General features: G+C 43.4%; 1 protein-coding gene across 1 annotated transcript in view; it reads left to right on the top strand.

Moving 5' to 3' along the window:
* The first annotated feature begins 9,871 nt into the window (after nucleotides 1-9,871).
* The window catches only part of ECT2L (epithelial cell transforming 2 like), a 64,932-nt gene continuing 48,431 nt past the window's right edge, over nucleotides 9,872-26,372 (top strand). The window contains exons 1-2 of the mRNA XM_029943240.1: nucleotides 9,872-9,979; nucleotides 11,115-11,227. Of these exons, the coding sequence (XP_029799100.1) occupies nucleotides 9,878-9,979; nucleotides 11,115-11,227 (215 nt within the window). The 5' untranslated portion in view covers nucleotides 9,872-9,877. The remainder of the gene's footprint in view (nucleotides 9,980-11,114; nucleotides 11,228-26,372) is intronic.

Here is a 26,372-nt window from a genome sequence, read left to right on the forward strand (position 1 = left end):
GTTTCCAAAACATCTTACAAAAAAGAAACTTGTTTAATTGTGCTCAATCATTTCCCAAGCATATTTAGCCATGGATCCTGTTTTTCTGGGAAATGCCTATTAATATCATATGAAGCTACTATTTGGAAAAACATAAAATGTGGGAATATGAAAAGAAATCATTCAATTTAAAGAAGTAGTGATTGTCAGCATTCCATTTCTCCCTGAGTTGAATAATCCACAAAAATGACATCTTAAAAGAATATAAATAATCCCATGTAAATTTATATCTCTATCTCTATGTATTCTTATTTCTATATTTATATCTCTACATATGATATACTATAGTCACATATTTAAGTCCACCAGCAGAGATGGTGACTATTCTTTCTGCAATGCTCTGCTTATATAACTCAGTAATCCCTTAACACAGAGGATAATAACAATTTTAAGAACTTGCTAAATAAAAACTCCTTATGTTGGCTCTTGGAGGGATTTCACATAACAACAGCTGGGCGTCTTAAGAAACTGAGGATTTGTTTTGATTTAATGTTGATTCAGTAGGAGGTATTTAATTTCCTACACTGCCTTGAGGTTTTTTATCTGAACAACACATTATTATACTGTAGTTTGCTAAGCACAGCATTTCTTTGCTTTACACATGAGGAAACTGAGGCTCAGAGACCAAATTACTTGTAAAGCTTTAATTGGGGGAAAGGAGGTCAGAGCAGGGATCCAAATTTAGTCTTGTCATGTTACTCTCTGGAATATTTCTAAAATTGTTCCTAATCTGGTACATGCCTTTCCAATATATTCATTAAAATTTTTTAAAATGTTTTATTTATTTTTGAGAGAGAGAGAGACAACATGAGCAGGGGAGGGTCAGAGAGAGAGGGAGACACAGAATCCAAAGACAGGCTCCAGGCTCTGAGCTGTCAGCACAGAGCCCGACACAGGGCTTGAACTACGAACCCTGAGATCATGACCTGAGCCAAAGTCGGATGCTTAACCGACTGAGCCACCCAGGTGCTCCTATATTCATTTTTAAAGCATGCTTCCATTTCTCAACTGTGGTAAGAATAAAGGACCTGCAAATATTTTGTCTTATTCTCAAAATCTTCTGGTTCTCTCATAAAGTTTCTTTGGCTACGCCAGGACCCATTGTTCTCTCTCTTCTTGGAATTTATAGCAACAGAGTGTTGCTTAGAAACTGAGACATTTTCTGATGCTGGAATCCCAGCTAGAATTTCACCGACAAGTGGTCACCCATTTTTTTTTTTTAAGTATCTCCAGTAACGGACATACCTCCCGAGACAGCTAAAGCTGAAGAGGTTGTTTTCCCATTTAGACTGATCCAAAATCTGTCTCTCTGACATCATACATTGTTCTTAATTTTGTCTTCTGGGGAATCACAAACCATGTGTAATTGATTTTATATATAAAAAGCCTTCAGATAGTTGATGTGTGTGTGGATGTGGATAGTGTGGGAAAGGGGTCCAATTTCATCTCTCTTTTTTTTTTAAGCAGATGCTCTGGTTTCTATAAATGGAAAAATCCATCTCTTCTTCTTTGATTTATCATCTAACAAGTGCCCGTGTATACACGAGTCTATTTTGGACGTTGTCTCCTGTTCCCTGGGCTTAGACATTTGTCTCCATCCTAATGCCATGTGATGTTATTACTCCAGCTTTACAGTGAGTCTTTCTAGAAACATATCTCCCTCCCTTGTTCTTCCAGACTGAAAACTATTTTGGGCCCTTTAAACCTCTATAAATATCTTAGAATCAGCTTTTCAAGTCACACACACATACCACAATACCTCTTAGGATTTTTTTAAAATTGAGTTTGCATTGAATTGCTGGATCCATTTGAGAAAAGTAATCTCTTCATTCTTCTGAATTCTCTAATTCATGAATAAAACATCTCTCTCTATTGATTTAGGTTCTTTAAAATGTTCAATAAAATTTTATAATTGTCTTCATAAAGTTTGTACTTTAATTTTTTTCTAATACTGAATAGTGTTTGGTATTTCATAAGTGATATCTTTTTAAAACTTCTTGAGCAGAATAGAAGATATAGGGGCACGTGGGTGGCTCAGTTCATTCAGCATTCCTCTCTTGATTTTGGCTCAAGTCATAATCTCACAATTGGTGAGTTCAAGCCCTACATGGGGCTCTGTGCTGACAGTGCAGAGTCTGCTTGGGATTCTCTCTCTCTCTCTCTCTCAAAATAAATAAACTGCCCCTCTCCCACTCTCTCATGAACTCTCTTAAAATAAATAAACTAAAAAAAAATGTAGAAAATATGCAAATCATAAGTGTGGAACTCAGTGAATTGTAAAGTGGGTCCCCACTGCTAGATCAGGACCAGCACCCCAGAGTCACCTCTTATGTCCCTCCCCGTCATACCCTCTCTATCCTTCCCGAAGGTAACTGCCAACTGAACGTGTTAACGATGTAGTGTAGAACTTTGTATAAATCAAACCATACCAAGTGTGGTATGTTGTTTCCAGCTCCTTTTGTTTAGTGTCTTATGTGTATGATTCACACATACTGTTGTGTGTAGTGGCAGGCTGTTCATGGATAGACAGCATTCCAGCACGTGGATACCTGACAATATATTTATCCGTCTGACTGCTGGTGAATGATTGTCCTCCCTCCAGTTCGGAGCTATCTGACGCAGCTGGGAATGTGCTTGTGCATATATTTGGTCCACATGTTCGTGTTTTTCTGTTCAGTCAGTTGTATGCACATGTTCAACTTTAGGGAATAATGCCAAAGTCTTTTGCAAAGTACTTATGCCAGTCTGCATGTTCACCAATTGTAGGTGACGACTCTGGATGGTCACCAGCCTATGGCTCTGTCAGCCTGTGCTAGATAACAAACAGTCTCAGATTCGGTATCTTGAAACAGAAATCATTGCTTTTCATGACTCTGTGGATTCCCTGGCCTCACCTGGGCAGTTCTTCTGCCTCTTATAGTTTGGGGTCATTCATATGGTTGTATTCACTGGGAACTCAGCTGGAACAGAATACCCTAGAAGGCTTTGCTTAGACACCTGGTGCTTTGACTAGGGTGGCTGGAGCAGCTTTGGGCTGGCTCGCCCCCTCTCTCTCTCCATATGGTCTCATTGTTCTGTAATCTAGCTCGAGTGTATTTACATGGCAGCTAGAGCCTGAGAGGACCAAATGAGAAACTGCAAAACTTCTTAAGGTCTAGCCTAGAAGCCACACATCTTCACTTTATCAGCATCATTAGTTACAACCAGGCAGTGCTAGTGCAGATTCAAAGAGGGGGCGGACAAGAGACTGTCCCTCTTGTTGGGAGAACTGATATGCATACACAAGGATGGCAGCAATTTTTCCTGGCCGTGTGCACAGACAATATACCACATTGAGCTCTCTGGTTACAACAATTCACATGCCTTTTGCATGCAGAATACGCTTACCCCATTCCAAGACCCCCAAAGTCTCACCCATTTATGGTATGAGGCTTGAAGTCCCATCTCTTGTGATCTGTATCAAGGCCAATTGCAAATGAGGCTCCATATCTGTGGCTTCTCTTGATCTGGACACCTGTGAACTTGGCTGTCTCCCACACACCCGTCTCACACTGGTGACACACAAGAAGGGTCGTATTTCCTGTTCATAAAGGCAGGAAGCACAAGGCACCTGGCAGTTGCTGGCACATAGCAGTTTTGAAATTTCACTGGGCCAGCTGCCCTGCTTGTCCCTTGTCTACAGTCCAGGTCTCCTCCTTGGGAGTCATCTCCTATTCCATCGTCCCCAGATTCCCTTAGCTCCGCACTCTTGACTCTCGGCTCCGCCTTCTCAGCCATCCATCCTCTTCAATAAGAATGATTTGTCCTTGTGGTTGCCTAGCTTCCTAGCTTTCTCAGCCTGCTTCTTGCCAGTAGAAAGTTGGTGTCTCTGAGACCATTGCAAAGTTTCTTGGTCCCTTTTATCTCCAGCTGGTCATGCTTTCACCAGAACAGTCTTCTTTCTATGCACCTAATTATAATCTGCTTTATAACCTGTTTTAATACAAGACTATTTCCACAAATCTCTTTAAGATAGACCCCTCTCTACCATGTGCTGTGATTCAAGGTGCAATCTTTAAGATTCTTAGGAACTCATTGGTTTTCTTTTCATAACTTTTTGAAAATGTATTTATTTTAAGAAGGGGGAGGGGAGAGGTAGAGGGAGAAAGAAGCAGAGGGAGGGAGGAGGAGAGGGAGAGGGAGAGAGAGAGAGAGAGAGAGAGAAGAGAGAGAGAGAGAATCCCAAGCAGGCTCTGTGCTGACAGCAGGGCTTAAACTCATAAACCATAAGATCATGACCTGAGCTGAAATCAAGTCAGATACTTAACCAACTGAACCACCTGGGTACCCGGAAACTTTTATTTTCTAAATGAGAGGGTCAGTACCATCTCAAACCTTTCAAAGGCGCTATAAAGGAAGCCTTTGAAATGAGACCTTTATTATTTTGAGACATTTTTCTAGCCAAAGATACTGTACTAGATGTTCTTTATTTCCACAGAATTCGATTCAAAAAATAAATAGATCTTTCAGATTATTTCAGGTCTCTCTGCATGATATGCAGCTAAAAAAAAGCCTATTTGCCTTTTCTACATCCTACTTAGAATGTCTTTAGTCAGGTTTCTGTATTCCTTGGTACTGTCCTGTATTGTCCATACTAATGCACGCAACAGTGTTACTAAACGTTGCACTGCACAGGACAGTCACAGTCTGCCTGGCCTTTCATAGCAGCTCCTCTGTTCTTCTAGCCTCCAGTCTTCTAGAGCCTTCTTCTAGCCTAACAGTCTGCTCGCCACCCGTCCACACACTGCCTTTTCCTAAAGTCAATGCCATCTGCCCTCAGTTATGTTATGGCCACACTGTGCTTCCAGGTACCAATTTCTGTATCAGTTGTTATTGATGAATAACAAACCTTAAAAACCTTAAGGGGCCTTACACAATAACCACTTATTATTTTTCATGGTTCCGGGGTCAGTGTGGCTCAACTGGGTAGTAGTTTTGCTCCATGTGTTGCTCACTAGAATCTTCCTTTTTCCACTGCTCTGCATGCCACCTCTGCCATACATCAGGTGACCACGTATATGTGAGTCTGTTCCTATTGGTTTGTCTATTCTTCTGCCAATATCTCATGCAGTTATTTAGCTTTATAGTAACTAAGTCCTAACATCAGCTCTCTCTCTGAGGGCATGTGAGCAGGGAAGCGGGCAGAGGGAGAGAGAGAGAATTTTAAGCAGAGTCCATGCTCAGTGGAGAGCCCAACGCGGGACAGGATCCTCTGACCCTGGGATCGTGACCTGGCTGAAATCAAGAGTCAAAACACTCAACTGACTGACCCACACAGTCATCTGTCCTTTGTTCTTTTTGAAGTTGTCTTTGCTATTCTTGATACATTTTCATACACATTTCACAATGAGTTTGTGAAACACACACACACACATAGTCGCACTCACACACACACATAGTCACACACACACACACACACACACACACACACACACTCTACTTGCTGGTTTTCACTGAGATCATGTAAATTAATAGGTTAATTTTGTAGAACCAACACCTGTACATACGTATCATCTTATTTAGATCTTTAGAAATTTCTCTTGATATGGGGCGCCTGGGTGGCTCAGTCTATTGAGCATCCAGCTTCGGCTCAGGTCATGATCTCACAGTTCGTGGGTTCAAGCCCCACATCGGGCTCTGTGCTGACTGCTAGCTCAGAGCCTGGAGCCTGTCTTCAGATCCTGTGACTCCTTCTCTCTCTGATCCTCCCCTGCTCACGCTGTCTCTCTCTCTCTCTCAAAATTAAAAATAAAAACATTAAAAAAAAAGAAATTTCTTTTGATAGAATTTTTAGTATTATATGTGAGATATGTGTCCCTCACTGAACTTAAATTGGATTTTAAAAATCACTACAAATGATATACTGTCATTTATAAGGGTTTGTGGTTAGTATACAGAAATACAGACTTTTAACGTTGCCCTTATACACAGCAACTTTGCTAAGCTTATGCATTAAATCTGATGTTTCTCTGTGGATTCTTTGATATTTTCTACATACAGTTATGCCACTAATAAGTAATGACAACTTTTCTTTTTCTTTTTAAATTATTATACATGTTATTTTCTTGCTTTATTACATTGGAAAGAACCTCCAGGATGATGCTGAATAAAGGTGGTAGTAACAATCAGAAGGAAGGTTTCAGCATTTCACTCTTAAGTTTGCTATATTTCTTAAATTTTTTAAATGTCTTTATTTTATTTTGAGAGACAGAGACAGAGAGTGAGCAGGGGAAGGGCAGAGAGAGAAGGAGACACAGAATCTGAAGACAGTCTTCAGGCTCTGAGCTGTCAGCACAGAGCCCAATGCAGGGCTCGAACCCACGGACTGTGAGATCATGACCTGAGCCAAAGTGGGACGCTCAACTGACTGAGCTACCCAGGCACCCCAAGTTTGCTATATTTCTTATATTATGTCCTTATTTGGATTACTAAGTTACCTTCAAGTTCTAGTTTGCTAAGATTTTGTTGTTATTGTTAGGAATGTATGTTGAAGCTTATTAAATGCACTTTTCATATCTACTCAGATAATTATACAATTTCTCTCCTTTGTTTTGTCAAGGATGAGAAGCACATTGATTTTGTAATATCCAAACCAAACTGACATTCCAAGAATAAATCGAACATGGTGGTGATATGTTATCTTTTTATGTATTGCTGGGTTAGGTGTTCTAAGATTTTTGGTTAGGATTTTTGCATCTGTATTTATGATAATAAACACTATATTTCTCTTTTAAGGTCCTTATAGGGTTTTGTTATCAAGGTTATGCTGACCTCATAAAACGACCTGGAGATAACTCCCACGTTTTTCATTCTCTGGCAGATTGTGTGTAAGGTTACTGCTATTCCTTTCTTAAATGTTTGGTCCATACAAATTTTGGTTCCAGGAGCAACGTGCTGCTATGGCAACAGCAGCACATTCCCAGTCACGTGGTGTTAACATCCAGTCTGGCTGCGTGAAATTGTTGTTGGACGCTCGGGAAGATGGCAACCCATGTACGCAGTGGAAAAACGCTAAGAAAACTATGGTTTGAAGAGAGTAAATGGCTTGTACTTTATGCAAAGGGGTAAAAAATGAATGTTATTAGGATGACCTCATTACCCCTGGCTGCATTTGCTGAGGTACCCACCAGAATAGAGGAGCTCAGAGAATATTTGGCTGGTTTGCAAGCAGGAACGTAAGAGAATTCAGAGAGAGCCAGGAACTCAGGTACTTGCTAGGTTAGAAGATGGAACTGATTCACATCTTCGACGAGTAAAGGCTTTCCAGCAACAAATGCTACTTGAGTCCTGCTTTGTGGAAGGACCAAGCAAGAGTATGGGGTTAGGGTCTCTGAATGGAACAAGGTGATGATCCGCAAATAGTTTCAGTTGGGAAAAAAATCTCAGGGAAGAAAGACTTAGGGTTGGGCTCGTCTCAAAGAAGCCTGATAGGCTCAAAGTGCTTGCAATTAAATCCAGAGAGAGAGAAAGAGACAGAGAGAGATGCTTCTAAACAATGGTAGACTATCAAACTGCCTAGAATCAAAGTGTAACTTAAAATAGATTTTGAGAAAGTGGTAGTGTCAAAGAAATCACTGACATGGCCTGGAAGAGAACGTGGTTGTTTGAGACTAAAAATGATCATTGGGCCCCAGCCTTGTACAGCAGGACCTCAGACTTGCTGGGGATCAGATCTTTTAGACGTCATTCTTCCCCTTTCCAAATGGGAATGTTTACTGCAGTTACCCTTTCCCTGCTCTACCATTATATGCTCAGGGGCTGGGGCCAGATCACCTATCTTTTTAGTTCAGAGATTGCTAGAGCAAGAGGAGCTAAATCTGGATCTGTAGAGACTATTGTGAATCATCCACATCTTCCAGGATCGGAGCTAAAAATATTGATGAGGGGGGACTTCTGGGTTGTGTCCGTTAAGAAGTGGGCGAGCACGTTCTGCATGTGGAAAAAGAAACAAACTGACCCAAAGGGTGAAGTGAGATAGATTGTATTATTGTTCGTGCTCTTGTGTCTGGAGAGTAGGCAGGACCGAGCGACCTGCTTCTAAGTCACAGAGCAAAAGTGAAGGTATATCACTTCTGAGGTTGGGTTACAAAGAAGTTGGTGTCTCTCTTGTGCCCTCTCTTTTTTTCTTTTTCTTTTTTTTAATGTTTTTATTTTTGAGAGACAGAGAGAGACAGTGCGAGCAGGGGAGGGTCAGAGAGAGACGGAGACACAGAATCCGAAGCAGGCTCCAGGCTCTGAGCTAGCTGTCAGCACAGAGCCTGACGCGGGACCCGAACCCACGAACGTGGGATCATGACCTGAGCTGAAGCCAGAAGCCGGATGTTTAACTGACTAACCACCCAGGCGCCCCCCTCTCTTGCTTTCTTATTTGCTCTGTGGAGAGGCCCATGTGGCAACTAAGACAAGAGAGGCCTCCAGCCAAAAGCTGGTGAGAACAGAGGCCTTCTGTCCACCAGCCCCTGAGCAACTGAATCCTTCATATAACCACATGAAAGAGCTTTACATCCTTCAAATGAGCCCGGAGCCCTAGCCAACACCCTGATTGCAGCTTTATAGGAAACTCTGAAGCAGAAGTACCTATTATGGACTTAATTGTGTCCCCCCAAATCTCATGTGGAAGCCCTAACCTCCAATGTAACTATATTTGGAGTCAGAGCCTATAAAGAGGTAATGAAAATTAAATGAAGTTAGAAGGTGGGACCTTAATCCAAGAGGATTATTATTTTTAGAAGGACAGGAAGAGACACCAAAGATCTCTCTCTCCCTCTCTCTCTCTCTCTCTCTGCTGCCTACCCATTGTACCTGGTATGTGCACAGAAGAAAGGTCTTGTAAGAACGGAGAGAGGAGGTCACTGTGTCCAAGCCAGGCAGACAGGTGTCACCAGACAGCACCTTGCTCTTGGACTTCTGGCTTCCAGAATTGTGAGAATTTTTGTTGTTCAAGCCCCTCACTTTGTGATGCTTTGCTATGGCAGCCCCAGCAGATTGATTAGATACTCCACTATACTGTGCCTCGATTCCTGACCCACAGAAACTCTCGGATAATAAGGCTTTGTTGTTTTGAGCTGTTGAATTTTGGGATCATTTGTTACACAACCATGGGTGACTAACACACTACTTTATGTTTATTCTCTGTATCCTCACTGTGTCCTCAAAATATAGGCAGTAGAGTGCCCTCTTTAAGCCCTTCAGATTACTGCTTTCCAGGGAAAGGAAAAGTCAATATTCACTGAGAATCATTCCAATTTCTGAGTCATTTTCCCAGCAAAGTGAAAAACAACTCTGACTTAGATTCATATTTGGGTACAAATAGATGAGGACAGAATAAACTGCAATGCCTTGGAGTTTGTGAACTCCCCGTGCATATTTGTATGGCTTACACAGGGATGTATATATACACATAATTTGCTGTAATTTTATCTAAATAAATATACAGATATATGGGGCGCCTAGGTGGCTCAGTCAGTGAAGCGTCTGACTTAAGTTCTGGTCATGATCTCATGGTCTGTGAGTTTGAGCCCCATGTCGGGCTCTGTGCTGACAGCTCAGAGCCTGGAACCTGCTTCGGATTCTGTGTCTCCCTGTCTCTTTGCCCCTCCCCAACTTGTGCTATGTCTCTCTCTCTTAAAAATGAATAAGTGTTAAAAAAATGTTTAAATAAATATAGAAATGTAAATGAATGGCTGAAATTATTATAATTCCTATGAGGACAATATTAGATGTTTCTAGGTGATCTTAATTAAGCCTCTATTGAAATGAACCTCTATTTCTTAGGGCTGGAAGAAAATAATTTGCTGAGATGTCAACTCGGGATTCTTCTGCAAAAACTCTGGAAATGGAGTGCTTCCACACAAGATTCAGTGCCTGGACACCTTTCAGCAACAAGTCGTTAAATAGAGAGGTAAGTTACATACTCTGGAATAAAACAAGTTTAATTTGTAGGGCTAATTTTACTATGACTTATTGGGTCTCATGTCGCCATATTAAAAAAAAAAAAAACTCCAAAGAATTTAGTTTTGGAGTCACTTCAAACAAAAATAAACTTCCATTTGCCTGGTCCAAAGATAATCTCTTCTCCTTCCAGTCCCCAACTCCTACTCTATGACGAGGCGCCCCTGTCCTCTGCACCTCCAGGGACAAAAGAGAATCCTCCAGGAAACACCAAATCCTGGGGAGGAGAGGAGAGGAGGTGCTTGGGGTGGGGTTTGATGTGGAGAGTATTCATGTGTAATTAATTCTCTGGGTATTTCTTTAATTCTCTCTTCTCAGTGAGGCTCCAAGGCCTGGGGACGCCCCTTTCTTTGGAGGGCAGTGCTGGAAGTCGTTACTGAAAGCTTTAGGCAGCTGGGCCAGACTTTACTGGAGAAGGCTGATAGCTCATGGGTGGTTCAGGCCATGTTCCCAGGGAAGGAGACTAGACAAGCTAAGGCCAGAGCCCGACCCACAATAAAGCCAGTGAGTTTGTATACGTCATCTGAACAAAGCTAGACTGACACCGAGGTTTGGGGGCCCCTGGTCCTCGGTGTATGTCTTCCTTGGAGACACATCAAACAATGGCTACTTAGCAATATTTATTAACTTTCATTTTGGGGCAGATTATGAAGACACAGGACACTGGGTTAGTAAAATCATACCTATTTCAAATGGTCCTGTTTTCACAATTCAGGTGTAGCCTCTAGGTGTTTTCAAGATGAAATGTTTGGCATCTGTCTCCCCAGGCCACATTCGTTTAGGTAGAAACAAGAGCGGGGATTCATTACCTCTTTGTTTTCCAGATAGCCCTTCCTTGAGCCCCACTGTAATTATATCGCCTGGCCAGCCTCTCCCACCAGCCCACCAAACAAGCCTGGGCTTGTCTCTCTCCCCAGAAAAAGCAGTTTAAGCTGAAGGGATAGACCCCCACTATGTCGCGGAGGCACTTTGTGAACTGTAACGTGCTATGCAAATATTAGCTATGAGGTTGGTAGACTGCCTAAGGATTGCTTAGCAACTTAGATTGAACTATACAGGAAAATGATATTTTCTCCCCCGTATAGCTCTTTCAGGAAAGAGTTGCTCTTATAAGTCATTGGTTTGACCTCTGGACTAACAAGCAACGTCAAGAATTCTTATTCACGATTTTTTTACGATGCACTAAATCACAGTTAAGGTAAGTGTAGACCAAGGACACAATTATTATTGGTTCTTAAAGGAAATAAAATATAGTAAAAATGTTTATATACTCTTTAAGGCTTTCTTTTTTTTTTTTTTCTTTTCCCTCAAAAGAACACATAAAGCAACTGCTATTTTAAGGTTTCTAAACAGAATCTTCTAGTGCTGCTTCCTCCTTGAGGATGAAATGGAGCCTTGGGGGGTTTTAACACCTTCGTACCACAGTGAGATGCTCAGGTTTTGCAAACACCAGAGGCTTCAGCCAGTGAATTTTTAACATTCTCTTAGCACATTAAATTCTCCTTACAATGGAAGGATAAGATATGTCAGGTAGCTATCTGGTGCATAAGCAGTCCATAAATAATTGTTACCTGAATGAATGGATCTGAAAAATACCCGAGGAGTGACCATGGGCAAGAATGGTAACAACAGGCGCCACCGATTGCCAGTGGGTTCTTGTTCTTTTCCTTACCCTGGCCTCCTGTGTCTGTTATTTGTTTTGAAATACTCCAACAGAGATGGTGTGATATTTGAATGTGCTGGTTCAAATTACAGTTAGTGTTTTGATCAGAATTTAATACTCTAAGGGTAGTCAGCTTGTGCGGTTACCAGAAAGGTCACAGTGTCTCAGTTATTACAAGATACTTTGCTAATTAGCATAGCAAATATCAGACATTAGTTAATATCAGAGCAACTAGTGGCTTGTTCATTTGTCAGAGGAATGTTAGAAATGGACTCTTTGGTGAAATGAAAGGTATTTAGATGTGGGACTGAAAATATTCTAGAAAGCTCTCTGACAACACGGGCACCTGGCTCAAGAATCCAGCTAGCCCAGTAGCAGATGCTTGTAAGACTTTATCCCCAGATCAATGGCCTTGTCACTCTTGGGGTTTCTGGTAGCCTGAGCCCAACAATGAGGGTCATAGTAGAATTTCGTTTCTGGAACATCCTACCTCCTCAACTGGGTAGACTTTTCAACCAAACGACAGAGAGCTGGGACTCCATAAAGCCCACAGAGGAGACTGTCTGAAGTGCATGGGCTTGTTTACTGGGTTTGTTTAGGGACACTCTAGGTACTGCCTTGTTTGGTATTAGTTGTTTTCACTACAACCTGGTGGTGAGGTTGTTGGGAGAGGCTAATCCTTGAACTTCTGAGATAGCTACCAAAAAGCGCCGGAGTTGTGCAAAACCAAACTGGCCTATTTTAGTTTGTAATACCCACCTTCCACCCTTTCTTACACTTCCTCCCACCCGTCTCTTTTCAGTCAGCCATTCTCATCTCTCCTACCTGTTTGCTCACCTTCTCTCCTGTCCGCCCTCTCCTGCATCCGTGGGGACACGGTGGGTAGTCCACGGACGGCCCCTGATGGAGTCACCAAGTCACCGGAGGGAGGCAAGCACCTTCCTGGCTGTGTTGAAAAAGGCTGCAAAAACAGGCCACAGAGAAATAAGCTCTTCAGTCAATGCTTAAAAATCAGGGAAGGGAACTTTTTATGGGAGTCATTGGCCGGGTTCCTTTTACTCCAACTTTACAGCTTTCAAGATAAAATAATAGACCAAACTGCAAATCCATAATTGCTCGTGGTACATCATGTTCTATTCCCATGTACCATAAACCACGCAATTTTAGCTGTAACCACTGGAGGTCATTAGAGATCTTGTGGTATATTTTGAGGCTCATTAACATTAGGCCTGACATCTTGTTGCTGGAAATCGTATCCTTTGTCTGGTACCTGAGTTCTTACTATGGCATGAGAATATGGAACTGATCTGTCTAGTGGAGTTACTTTGCTTTATTTCATAGCAGCTGCATTTCTGCAGAGAGCTATATATGTTTCATAGTTTCATAGGAAGCTATTGTTATATATTCTGGGCCGTTGCTTTTAGGGGAAGTTCTATGTCGATTTCTGGTCTCTAGATTTGGCGTCGTGAACCCATCTTTAATTTGTAGTGGTAGTTTTTGTTGCTGAACATCAATTAGTTTATTCCTTAGATTAAGACTTTTTTTTGAAATTTATTTTAGAGAGAGAGAGTAGGAGCAAGCAGGGGAGAAGGGTGGAAGGAGAGAGAGAGAAAGAGAGAGAGAATCTTAAGCTCAGCATGGAGCCCCATGTGACCCTGTGATATGATCTGAAGTGAAATCAAGAGTCAGATGCTCAACCAACTGAGCCACCCAGATGCCCCTGGATTAAGTATTTCTTCCTATCTCTTTGGGCCAGCCATGTCTTCTCTCCTGCTAACAGAAACCATTTGCTGATAGTCTAATCCAATTCGAGTTATGTTTGATTTTAATTAAATCTAAAAGCCCAATTCATTTTAAAGTTAGTGCAATCAACTTTCCTTTAAACGTCTTTATTGATACATAATTCGCATGTAATAACGGTCATCATTCGAAAGGTACAAATCAGTGGTTTTAGTATTCACAGAGTTGTGTCAGCATTACCACAATCTAAGTTTAGAAGGCTTCTCACACCCCAAAGAGAAGCCTCCTCATTAGCAGTGATTCCCATCTCTATCCCCTGCACCGGGCAACCACGAATCTACTTTCTGTTTCTATAAATTGCCTTTTCTGGACTTCTCAAATAAATGCAGTCTTATAATATGTGGTCGTCTGTGACTGGTTACTTTCATGTATTGTTAAATAACAAAATTAACCAAGTAAATTTGAAGGCCTGTCTGGCTTTCTGAAATGATTCATGAATCAGGTGGCACCCACCTCGCAAGTAGAGCTGGACTCTGAGAGGAGTTTTTATGGATGGAGGGTGTCACCAAGAATGTTATTAGCAGAGGAAAAGGATGGTTCCAAACAAGGCTGTTTGCTCGGGGGGAACCACCAACGTGGCTTTTCACAGGGATTGCCTCATCTTTCTCTGGGGGATGGAGAGGATCTGTCTACCAGACTTGTTGGTGCAGATGGAAAGAAAATTTTTCCTGACTGACCAGTTAAAGCCCCATTTCTGGGGGAGGTTGAAGCTGGTTTGGCAACTCAGTCTAAGTGACACCATTTGGAGCGCGTGGTTTTCTTTCTTTAAACAATGTTGTCAAGGTTCATCCATTTTGTAGCATATATCAGTACTTCTTTCCTTTTTATTGTTAAATAATAGTCCATGGATGGATATACCATATATATTTTTAATGTTGTTTTTTCTTAATTTGTTTTTGAGAGACAGAGAGAGACAGCATGAGCAGGGGAGGGTCAGAGAGAGAGGGAGACACAGAATCTGAAACAGGCTCTGAGCTAGCTGTCAGCACAGAATCTGAGCTGTCAGCCCAGAGCCCGATGCAGGGCTCGAACCCACAAACCATGAGATCATGACCTGAGCCGAAGCTGGATGCTTAACTGACTGAGCCACCCATGCGCCCCGGATATACCATATTTTATTTATCCACTCCTAAGTTGATTGCTTCCACATTTTGGTGATTGTGAGTAATGCTGCCTGAGCATCTGTGTGCAGGCTTTTTCTAGATGGATGTCTGTATTTTGTTCAGGTCTTGACCTAGGAATGGAACTGCTGGGTCAAACAGTGACAGTGTAGTCAACTTTAAATTGTTAAACATTTCTTTTGAACCCTGTTTATTCCTGTAGTCCCTGTTCCCCCACCACTGAATAAGCTTCTGAATACGTGAGTGAATTTAGCATTACTTGAATGTCTGAAATATTTATATGTAAACTGGGCTCTATTTGTACAATTCCTGTTTTCAAGGCAGAGGAGCCATTGTTTACATGTTTTGTTTTATAATTTCTGAATAATTGTGTCTCAATGCAGTTACAGTTATAAGGTCTTAAATAGGATATCGTGATATAGGGTGGAACTGTGTTGCCACAATTTTCTTTGAAAGTTTTTTCTTAATCTCAGTGAGGTACCTTCCAATATTTAAGATTTTTCTTTTCTGTGCTAATATATATTCCATATTTTTCAGACTTAAAAAGATTTTTTTTAAACATTTTTATTTATGTTTGAGAGAGAGCAAGGCAGAGTGAGACCAGGGGAGGGGCAGAGGTGGAGGGAGACACAGAATCTGAAGCAGGCTCCAGGCTCTGGGCTGTCATCATGGAGCCCAACATGGGGCTTGAACCCACAAACCATGAGATCATGACCTGAGCCGAAGTCAGACATTTAACCATCTGAGCCACCCAGGTGCCTCTTAAGATCTCTTAAATGGAAGTCTTGTATGATATTTAAGACATTTTCAAAGGTTCAGTTTCTTAACCCCATGCCTCTGGCAAGCTCTTCCTCACCTCAACTTTAGTGGCCCCCCGCCTGGGAACCTTTCCTGCACATCTTCCGCCCCCAGCCATGCTTATAAACCTCTAATCTTGGCATTTCCCCCAGTACCTTATGCTTATATGACACGTGTCTAAAGGCTTCCAATAATGCCATCCCCCTGCCACTTGACTAGGCTGATTGTTCCCATGACTCCCGAAACGACACGGGGCTGTTTGCATCTGTCACTCAGGGAATCCCAGGAGAAGTTCGCATCTGTCCCCTGCCACACTGGTGGGACCGGTTTCTAATTGCCCTGAATCAGCAGCAGGCACCGCCCCATACAACGGCCTTTCATCCCAGGGCTGGAGCTGCTCAGACCTGTAGCCTTCCCTGGCGGGTCCCTGGGGCGACATTCCTGCAAGTATCATCCCGACGCAGATGCATCGTCTGTGTGTGTGTGTGCTGGTGTCAGAGAACGGGAACACTGAAGGATTCGCTCTCCTCATGTCTCCATCAGAGTCGACTAGAAATGGGATGGGCCGGAAAAACGTACAGCAAAGAGAGAATACCCCCCCTGCACCCAGCCCGTCCCCTCCACCTCCCTGCACCCACCCCGACTTTCCTGGCCGCCCGGGGAGAGCCCAGGTGAGGGCGTCTTTCTCATCTGTGAGCCGTGAGGAGATCTGGTGTATACAGTTCTCAGAGACAACGCATCTAGGTTACATTTGAATTCAGAACAGCCGCGTCCCTCGGAAGTCACTGAGCTCCCGTCTGAAAGGAGAGTATCTCTGGGTGGAGGCAGCGGAGAGCGTATTCAAAGGCTCGCTGTTTCTAAATACCCGAGCCGGGTCTGGAAGTCTGGTGCATCCTGAGTCTTCCCTCTCCTCAGCCCCGGTTTTGGTTTTGGACATGCTCCCTTCTTTCGCATAGATCTCATGGTCCCTGGAGCACTTCTTAGAAGTGGATGAAGCTAGGAAAACCCTCGAGTTTTAAAAGAAAAGGAGAAATCAAAATCCCAAAGCTGCTTTATTGGGTGGGGATAAGGACAGAATACAGTGGGTGGTGGGAAGGTCATTGGCTTATGCTAGGTGAAGCCTGTGCACTTGAAATTCTCACCGCCCATGTTGTAAGTGGTACCATTCTTCCACCATGGTGGTGTCACCCTTTAAAAGGTTTAACTTGTCATTCCAGCACTGAGCAGCACCTGACATCACGTCATGGACAATACTTGTTTATTCACTGTGTGTCTGCTCCACTAGACTCTAGCTTCGTCAGGGCAAGAACTTTTTCCGGTGACTCTCTGTGTCCCTAACAGCTAGGCAGCAGCCACTCAGTAAATGCTTGTTGAATGAATGAAGATGTTCCAGACACTCCTAATTACAAGAATAGCAAAAAAAATTATTCGAACAAATTTTTCACTTGCTAGCTCCCTGGGAGGAAGGAACTTTTCAAGGTGTTACATGTTTTCAAGTATGAGAGATTACTCATACTTTCCTTCAGTCAAGACTTTTCTTGATTTAATTAACACAAGACTTCTGTGTAACAATTCCAAGAGGAATTCTGCACAGCAATAATACCCAAGGGTGACCTGTCACACAACTCCGGGCTGCTGTTTCACACTGTCATCTGTGTTAAATGGCACCTCCTGAAGTTGTTTGCTGCGCAGTGTCCCAAATGCCACAGCCCTGATAATTAAGACCACTGGCCATTTATAAGGCACATCCTATTAGCTTCCATAGCTTGCAAGAATCCTATTACCTTCTGTGTAGGAGCAGTCAAATTCACAGATAAATCACTAGAAAATGGAGAAAGGTTTTATGAGAACATTTGTCTCTGTTCTGCATTTAAGAATCTGTTTAGAGGGGTGCCTGGGTGGCTCAGTCCGTTAAGCGTCTGGCTTCGGCTCAGGTCACGATCTCACGGTTCGTGGGTTCAAGCCCTGCATTTGGCTCTGTGCTGACAGCTAGCTCAGAGCCTGAAGCCTGCTTCCGATTCTGTGTCTCCTTCTCTCTGACCCTCCTCTGCTCGTGCTGTCTCTTAAAAATACATAAAAAAAACATTAAAAAAAAAAAGAAAGAATCTGTTTAGGAAACCGCTGGGAGGGTTACAGCAGAGGAAGTGTAGAAGTTTCTGCCCACGACACCTAAGTAGGCCAGCAGGTTTTAGGAGTAGCAGGGTCTGCCCCAAGTGCACGGTGAGCATTCAGGGACTTTTGTCACCTTTCCTCCTGCTCCCCCGTGTGTTCTCCTGATGCCATGGTTAGAATGCTCTCAAGGGTAAATAACAGAAATGGAATTCAAGCCAGTTTCAGAAGAAATGGGAATGTGTTGACTTAAGATTTGTCTAGCTTCAGGCCAGGTGAGATCCTTGGATTCAAAAAACATCACCCAGGCTGTCAGGCCTGCCCGCCCCCCATCCCCTCCCCCAAATGGCCCTCTCTCAGCTCTGCTTCCCTGTGTCTGTTGCATAAAACTAAAAAATAAGTGCAAGACTCTTATGAAGGAAATTATAAGTGTGTGCAAAATGATAGTTAAAAACAAAAACCAAAGAGACAGATGTGCCATATTTAAAGATGCCCATTTTCTCAAAATTAATCTTAAAGTTCAATTCATTCCTAGTGCAAATTCCCGAATAGGACATTCGTATGGACTTTGAGAAACTAATTCTAAAGTTACCCCAGAAAATAAAATAGATGGCAATAAAGGCATCTGGGTGGCTCAGTCAGTTAAGCGTCTGACTGTTGATTTCAGCTCAGGTCATGACCTCACAGTTCATGGGTTTGAGCCCCATGTCAGGCTCTGTGGAGACAGTGGGGAAACTGCTTGCGATTCCCTGTCTCCCTCTCTCTCTCTATGTCGCTCCTCCATTCACATATGCATGCTCTCTCTCAAAATAAATAAAACTTAAGAAAAGAAAATGGATAGGAACAGCTAAGTATAAATATAAAGGGAAAAGAAGAGTAAAAGTTATATTACCAGATATTTTAACCACATTTGCCCATTTAAGAAATACCTGCAAGTCAGATCTCAAAGAGGTGCCTGCGTGGCTCAGCTGGTTAAGCATCTGACTTTGGCTCAGGTCATGATCTCACAGTTTGAGTTTGAGCCCTGCATCAGGCTCTGTGCTGATGTCTCAGAGCCTGGAGCCTGCTTTGGATTCTGTGTCTCCTTCTCTCTCTGACCCTTCCCTACTTGTGCTCTGTCTCTCAAAAATTAATAAGTGTAAAAAAAAATTTTTTTAATAGAGGGGAGCAAGGGAAGAGACAAATAAGAGCTCTAAAGTAAAGGGGCAGGCGTCTGTAAAGGTTGGGTAGATCAGACACTCAGGCAGCTAGATAGATCTTTTCTTTCTTTGGTGCCTGTTATGTGGGCTAAACACTGTTGGTTACCCGCCTGCTGTCACCATTCCCTGTTTCTTCTCCATACTCCTGACAGAGGCCCTTCTCTCCGGTGTTATGTGTTTCAGAGGTGGCTTGTCACCCTGCCCCACCCAGGGTGGGTCAGGCTTGGACAGGTTCATGACGATCCCCCCCCCCTCTTGGTGGTGTCTGGATTACAAAAGGGCGTAGACTCAAATTCTGCCCAAGGACACATGGCAAGTGGCTGCTAGAGAGCTTCTGGGAGAGTTTTCTTCACTCTGAAAGGGACTTAAATAGGGGCTTGAGGAAGGGACCTGCCCTTTCCATCCTGTTGGGTGAGGATAATCGCTCACGCAGCTAGTCATTTGGAAGTCACCTCAGGGAAGGAGCCTAAGGACCAAAGCAAACTACTGATGAGGCAAAGTAAAACTATGAAGGATTCTTGGCCTTCAGTGATATCACTGAGTCCTTGAATTCACTAACGCTGGAGCTGCCCAGATTTTCCTTATTGCCTAAGTGAAAGGAAGATAAATAGGTTTAATATGGCCCATAGTAGTCCATTTATCCAGTTGTCCCTTGTCTGGCCATATCAACCCTCCGGAATTTAGCTGTGAACCAGCTACCTTTCAAAAAACAAAGTGCACTGAACACTCAACTGATGCTCTTTCCACACAGGAGAGAGCCAATGAGATCCCCGTGCAGGGTCTCATTACCTCAGGGGCTCCAAAAGGGGCTCTGCCTCCTTCTGAGACCACCCTACACACATTCAGTGCTTTGTGCTTGGTTGACATGAGCCCCGGGATCTGCTGCTACGGGGAAGTCAAATTCCTGGATGCTGAGAAGGGTCCATTTTGTAAAAACAGACCCTGAGCCCCACTCATAGAGATTTTGTCTCAGCACACAGGGAGGGGGCTGGAGAAGAGATATTAACTCCATTCCCGGAGCGCTGCGGCACACAGCCCAGGGTAAGACACAGGCCCGGTGGCCTGTTGGCCCCAAGAGTCTCCTCTTCCTCAGAGGCAGAAACACAGGCTGCATGAGTACCCAGTTCCTTCTGTTCTCGGCGAAACAGAATGATCTGTTCAGGTTCTCTAGATGCTGTTTCCATCTTTCCCTGCCGCTGCTGCTTCGTGGTTTCTGAATGTTTCATTGCAAGTAACCCTAAACTTGGCACGAGTAATAAAGGGATTATTTCCCTCTCACGTAATTGAAAAAAGATCAGAGCAGGTTTGGCTGCATTTCAGAGGTTCAGTAATCAGACCAATGACTTGATTCTTTCTGTTCTTCTGCTCTGCCTTGGGCCGTCATGGCTTCATTATGAGGTTTCCTCCATGTGAACAGTAATAAAAATAATTTCTTTGTTTGAGTTTCCCTCTGCTTGGACTAGTGTAGGTCCATGCCTACTTTTGGCAATTGCTGTGGCCAGGAGATTAACCCAAATAAGTTGAATTTATTCATTAAAAGCATTATTCATATGCCTTTCGGAGCCAGGGATGGAGTCAGCTTCTACAAAACCACATAGATCACCATATAGAAATTGAAGTTATTTTACTGAAAGAAAGGGAAGTAAATGATGGGTGTCGAACGAATGCTGTCTATTCATCCAACATTCAAAAGATATTTACTGAATGCCTGCCATGTGCCAAACACAATTCTGGGTGCACGGGATTCAGCACTAAACAGAGTGGAAAGCATCTGTGCCCTCTGAAGTTCATATTTTAGAATAAAATATGTCCCATTTCGGGACAAGGGAACGTCCATGCCTCTCACTGTATCTGACAGCACAACATGGCACCACGGCACATATTTGGAGTGTTTTCCGTGTCTCAGAAGTTAGAGCGATGTAGTAGACTGAATAGTGGTCTCCAAGTATGTCCATACCCTCACCCTTGGGTCCCATGGATGTTACATGATGGGGCAAAGGCAGTTTGCAGATGTGATTAAGGGTTTTGAGGTGGGGAGATTATCCTGCATTATTGGGGCTCAACGTAATCACAATGGTCCTTAGAAGGGATGCAAGAGGCATGACAGACAATGGAATGCCCGGAGCAGTAGGAGAGACGGAGATGTATAAAGATGCTGTGCTCCCGGCTCTGAAGATGGAAGAAGAGGCCACGAGCCAAGGAAGGCTGGCAACTTCTAGAGCCTGAAAGGAACAAGGGACAGATTCTTCCCTCCGAGGCTCCCGAGGGGGCCAGCCCTGGCAGCACTGTGACTGGAGCCCAGTAAGACTGATTTCAGACCTCTGACCTCCAGAACTCTGCCAACATACATATGTACTGCTTTGGGCCAGTTAGGTCAGTGGTAACTGTTCTAAGGAACAGGAGGTTAATATAAGCAGTGATCTTCTATTTTTATTATATTTCATTCCTTATTCTAACTTACACATGCTTGCTCAGTCCCTGCCAAGTTAGAAGCACTGTACTAGGTGCTGGGGACCTGGCAGCAAACAAGACAAACACCATGTCTTCTTTCATGCAGCTTGAGGTCCAGTGGAAGAGAAAGATTTTAAGTGGTGAATGAGCCCCAAAAGGGATGGAGTTTGAGGGTCAGCAGGAACAGAAACACAAAAACCATGCTTAGATTACGTTATGGTGCACATCAAGGGGAAAGGATACAGGTTTCAGCAGAGGACATGAGATGACATTGAGGGGGACGGCAGGGTCTCCCCCTACAGGCAAGCATGCGGGCAGCAGGAAGGCCAGCCTGCTGGGGAGGGGGGATTCTGTCAGGACCCCAGAAATATCACCTACCATTTCACTATCATCACCTTACATGGTCATCAATACTGTGGCAAAAAGTAACTAGCCACAGAACTTAGACCTGCCTTGCTGGTTCCAGGTAAAATTTCTTCCTCCTTCCTCAGCGCCATATAGCCTCCTTGGCCACAAGTCATACAACACGTGTCATGCGTGGAAAGTCACACTGCGCTTTTATAACAACAAGTCTGTGGGCCTGCGTTCTCCTTTATTTCCCAAGCAGGCTTGACTGGCCCCAGAGATCGCAGTGTGCTAAGTAGCACAGGAAAAATCCCCTCATCCAGGGGATCAGGGCAGCCCGCCCCTGAGGATCTGACGGTCCGGCTGGAGTCTGAAGGATACACAGGGAGCTAGACAAGCAAAACCTAGGAGGCCGAGTGCTCACCTGGCAGGGACAACCTGTGTGGAAGCCTGGGCCTTCTTGGTCTCTTCCGGAGTAATAAGAGGCTTTGGTAGAAGCACTGGAAAATGTGAGTAGGCAAAAAGAGGAAAATCACCTGGAATCCCACCACCCAGAGATAACCTTCTAATTTTTTATGCTTATGTACATCCATGTAACTATGAATCAGAATAGACAAACGATTTTAAAGTCTTTTTTTAAGTGTATTTATTTCTGAGAAAGAGAGAGCAAGTGGGGGAGGGGCAGAGAGCCAGGGAGAGAGAGAATCCCAAGCAGGCCCCTTACTGACAGCCCCTAATGTGGGGCTCGAACTCACAAACTGTGAGACCAGGACCTGAGCCTAAATCAAGAGTCTGACACTTCACCGACTGAGCCGCCAAGGGGGCCTTGATTTTAAAGTCTTTTTAAAGAAACTCTCCGGTCACCCTTCCTTATTGCTTCGCCCCCACCCAGCTTTGCACCTAACCCAGACCCTCGCCACGCCACAAAGTGATTGCAAAGCCACCCGACGAGACTACAGGGCACTGTCCCCGGGAACAAGCAAGCAGGGACCTCCTCCAGCTTGACGTCCCCCGTCCAGGCCACCGCTGCGAGCTGTTCTCTCAGTTGTCTTCATCGCAATTTGGGCAGCTTCTTTCTACTTCTTATCAGAAATGTAAGAGCTGAGAATCAGATTCAAGTTCCGTATTCCTAAGCCTTGTTATTTTTGCAGAGTACACATTGTACATTCAGTAGCACACTGCGAAGCAGTGTCATGAATTATTTAAATGAAGCTATCCTTGACACAATAAAGGAGCAAAGCACATTTTGTTCATTGTCTCTTTACATGTTGCTATTTCTCTTCACGGATTTCTTACTTTGCAACAGTAACTAGAATGCAATGAGCCACAGTGTTATTACCACAAACTACCCTAGTTCTGTTGCTTGGGTACGGATTTTTTCTTTTTTATGTGGCTGAAGCATTTTCCTTTATTCTTGCTTAAGATTCATTATACTTGAATGTGTCCTTGTAGGAAGGCAGGCTAGGGACAAATATAAAACACGTATAATTGAAGTAACTCAGATTCTTGGTGTGCCTTGCTGGCTCAGTTGGTGAAGCATACGACTCTTGATGTCAGGGTTGTGAGTTCGGGCCCCACATTCGGCATAGATACTGTTTAAAAATAAAATCTTTTGGGGGCACTTGGGTGGCTCTGTCGGTTGAATGTCTGACCCCAGCTCAGGTCATGATCTCAAGGCTGGTGAGTTTGATCGACACATCAGGCTCTCTGCTATTAGTATGGAGCCTGCTTCAGATCCTCTGTTCTCTCTCTCTCTCACTCATAAAAATAAAATAAAACATTAAAAAAAAGATGAGAGAAGAAAGAAAAATTTGGGGGCACCTGGATGGCTCACTTGGTTAAACATCTGATTCTTGATTTTGGCCCAGGTCATGATCTCATGGTTCATGACATCAAGCCCCATGCCAGGCTCTGTGCTACCAGCTTGGGATTCTCTCTCTCCCTCCCCCCACCCCTGTGCCCCTCTCCTGCTTGCTCTCTCAAAATAAATAAACTTAAAGACATAAAATATTTTAATAAGTAAAGGAACAGTAACTCCTTTGTGTAGCTGGGATGGAACAGTGGATGCCGTGCGGTGGGAAGAGGGTGGGAATGAAAACTCAAGACACTAGGAGCTGTCTTTGAAAAGGAGGCTGAAAACATTTCTGGTTTGCACCTTCTTTTATTAATCTCCTTTATAATTCCAAGTGAGAGCATATTATCCTCCAAGAGCCAGCGAGAGGATTGTGAAGCCTGTCTGGGGCAGTGGGGACTCAGATCTGCGACCCGCGGGGATTAGCTGTTCCTGGTGTCGTCCCTGCCTCACTGGGCTTGAATGTTAACCTCTCAACAACGAGAGGGGCCCTCGTGACACTTTTGTCTGTGGAGATGGCATGCTTCCAGTACATGCACAACTCCATTCTTTGCTCTCCTGCTTACACACACGCACACACACACACACACACACGCACACACACACACTCCCCAGACTTGCATGCCAATAGGTTCATTTTATTTATGTATTTATTTATAATTAGTATTTTACTTTTTTAATGTTTTTTTAAAATTTATTTTTGAGAGACAGTGCGAGCAGGGAAGGTCAGAGAGAGAGGGAGATACAGAATCTGAAGCAGACTCCAGGCTCTGAGCTAGCTGTCAGCACAGAGCCCGATGCGAGGCTTGAACCCATGAACCATGAGATCATGACCTGAGCCAAAGTCGGATGCTTAATTGACTGAGCCACCCAGGAGCCCCTATAATTATTATTTTAAAGTTTATTTATCCATTTTGAGAGAGACAGAGAGAGCACAAGCAGCGGAGGGGCAGACAGAAAGGGAGAGAAAATCCCAAGCAGTCCCCACCCTGTTAGCGTGGAGCTAATGTGGGGCTTGAACTCATGAACAGTTAGATCAGGACCTGAGCCGAAACCAAGAGTCAGACACTTAACCGACTGAGCCATGCAGGTGCCCTGTCAATAAGTTCATTTTAAACCACTGTTTTGTCTTAGGTTGTGACAAAGCTGAATGGACAGGGATCAAGAGCGAGCAGTGGCCTCAGATAAATCCGAAAGAGCAGAAGTACACAGCATAATAGGCAATCATTAAACCTGGCAGATGAAGTAGGTAGCCTCTTCACTAAAAACAAAAATCAATAAACCTTTTTATTTTGCAATAATTTTCAACTTATAGAAAAATTGCAAAAAATTGGGCAAATAATTCCTTTATACTTTTCACCTGGAGCCTGCTTCAGATTCTGTGTCTCCCTCTCTCTCTGCCCCTTTCCCACTCGCACTGTCTCTCTCTCCTTCAAAAATAAAATAAAACATTAAAAAAAAAGTACAGACCTACGTTGTTGTATGACCTTCAATTTGCGATTGGCTAATATTTGTTCAAGATCACATTCGGGCTATGTGTTCTTGGCAGGAATAGCACAGAAGTAAGGCTGGCTTCCCCGCGGATCACACTGGGGCACACTGTGTCGATTTGTCCCGTTGCTCATGCTGTTGACTTATAATCACTTTGTTAAGATGATTAATTAGGTCTTTTGTACTTACTAATGAATAAGTCACTAAAAAGACTCTGAGTGATTAATTTTAAATTAAAACTATTTGAATCTATGCAAATACCCTGTTTCCCATCATACTCTCCCCCCTGGTTTTAGTATCTGTTGATGATTCTTATCTGATGTAATTCTTACTGTGATAGCTGGCGAGTGCTCATTGTCTAACTCCTCAATTCCTTCTACATGTATTACTAGTTAGTGTTCTGTTGCCAGATAGAGTTTTCCCGGCTCCCAAGATTTACAGAGGAGCCTCCAGTTAGGCAAGCAGTTTGGGTAAATTAGTGGTGAAGACTGTCTCTGGGTCTCATGGGTGTTCAGCAACTTGTTTATGAAGAAGACTAAGCTCTTATTTTGTCCCTAATTGGAGATATCATTTTCATTTCACATTGGAACTTTCTGGGGCTTGACCCACCCTTTGGGCATTTAGCTTATACATTCAGAGAAAGTCAGAGAAAATCAGAGAAGACACGCTGCAGAATGAGATCCATTCAGAGACAGGACTTTTCTTCCAGTGAGTTAATCTGTGTCCATTAGGACTTGCTAACCGGACAGCAGTAGCCACTTAGCAGTGAGAAACAGCTCCATGGTCCCAATGGCTTGAGATAAAGGAGTTCTGGTAAATTCTATTGCCAGATTTTCCAATTAGCTCTGAGAACTGGTCACAAACATCTGAGATTAGGTGTTCCAGGGAAGAGTTTGATTTGCTACTACTTGGATTGCTTCCAACTTTCTTGTGTTAGTGATTCTTATTCACATATGGTGACCTATTTGGTGGTTCCAGAGTATCAAAGATGTTTATGGCCAATATCTATAGAGGGCAATTAGAAATTAAATACCTTTTTTTTTTTTTTTGTAGTTGGTGGCTCCAGAGCCAGCAATGCATCTTTCATGGACCATAAAATGTCTCTTTGGTCTAAGGACTATGTAGCCCCCAGATTTGGCATTCATTCAAGATCCATTTGTGCTCAGGTGGCACACAGAGCAATGTAAGAAGTTTCCTTGATACAGGCTATACTTTTATAAACTTTCTTTTTAATAGATGTTACACTAAGAAATTATTGTGAAGGGGCGCCTAAGTGGCTCAGTCAATTAAGCATCAGACTTCAGCTCAGGTCATGATCTTGCGGTTCGTGGGTTTGAGCCTCGCATCGGGCTCTGTGCTGACAGCTCAGAGCCTGGAGCCTGCTTCAGATTCTCTGACTCCCTCTCTCTCTCTGCCCCTCCCCTGCTTGTGATCTCTCTCTCACTCTCTTTTAAAAATAGAGAAACGTTATAAAGAAAAGAAATCATTGCTGAATTTGTTTAGGCACGATGATG

Source organism: Suricata suricatta, chromosome 7, assembly GCF_006229205.1.
Source record: "Suricata suricatta isolate VVHF042 chromosome 7, meerkat_22Aug2017_6uvM2_HiC, whole genome shotgun sequence".
Taxonomy (NCBI): domain Eukaryota; kingdom Metazoa; phylum Chordata; class Mammalia; order Carnivora; family Herpestidae; genus Suricata; species Suricata suricatta.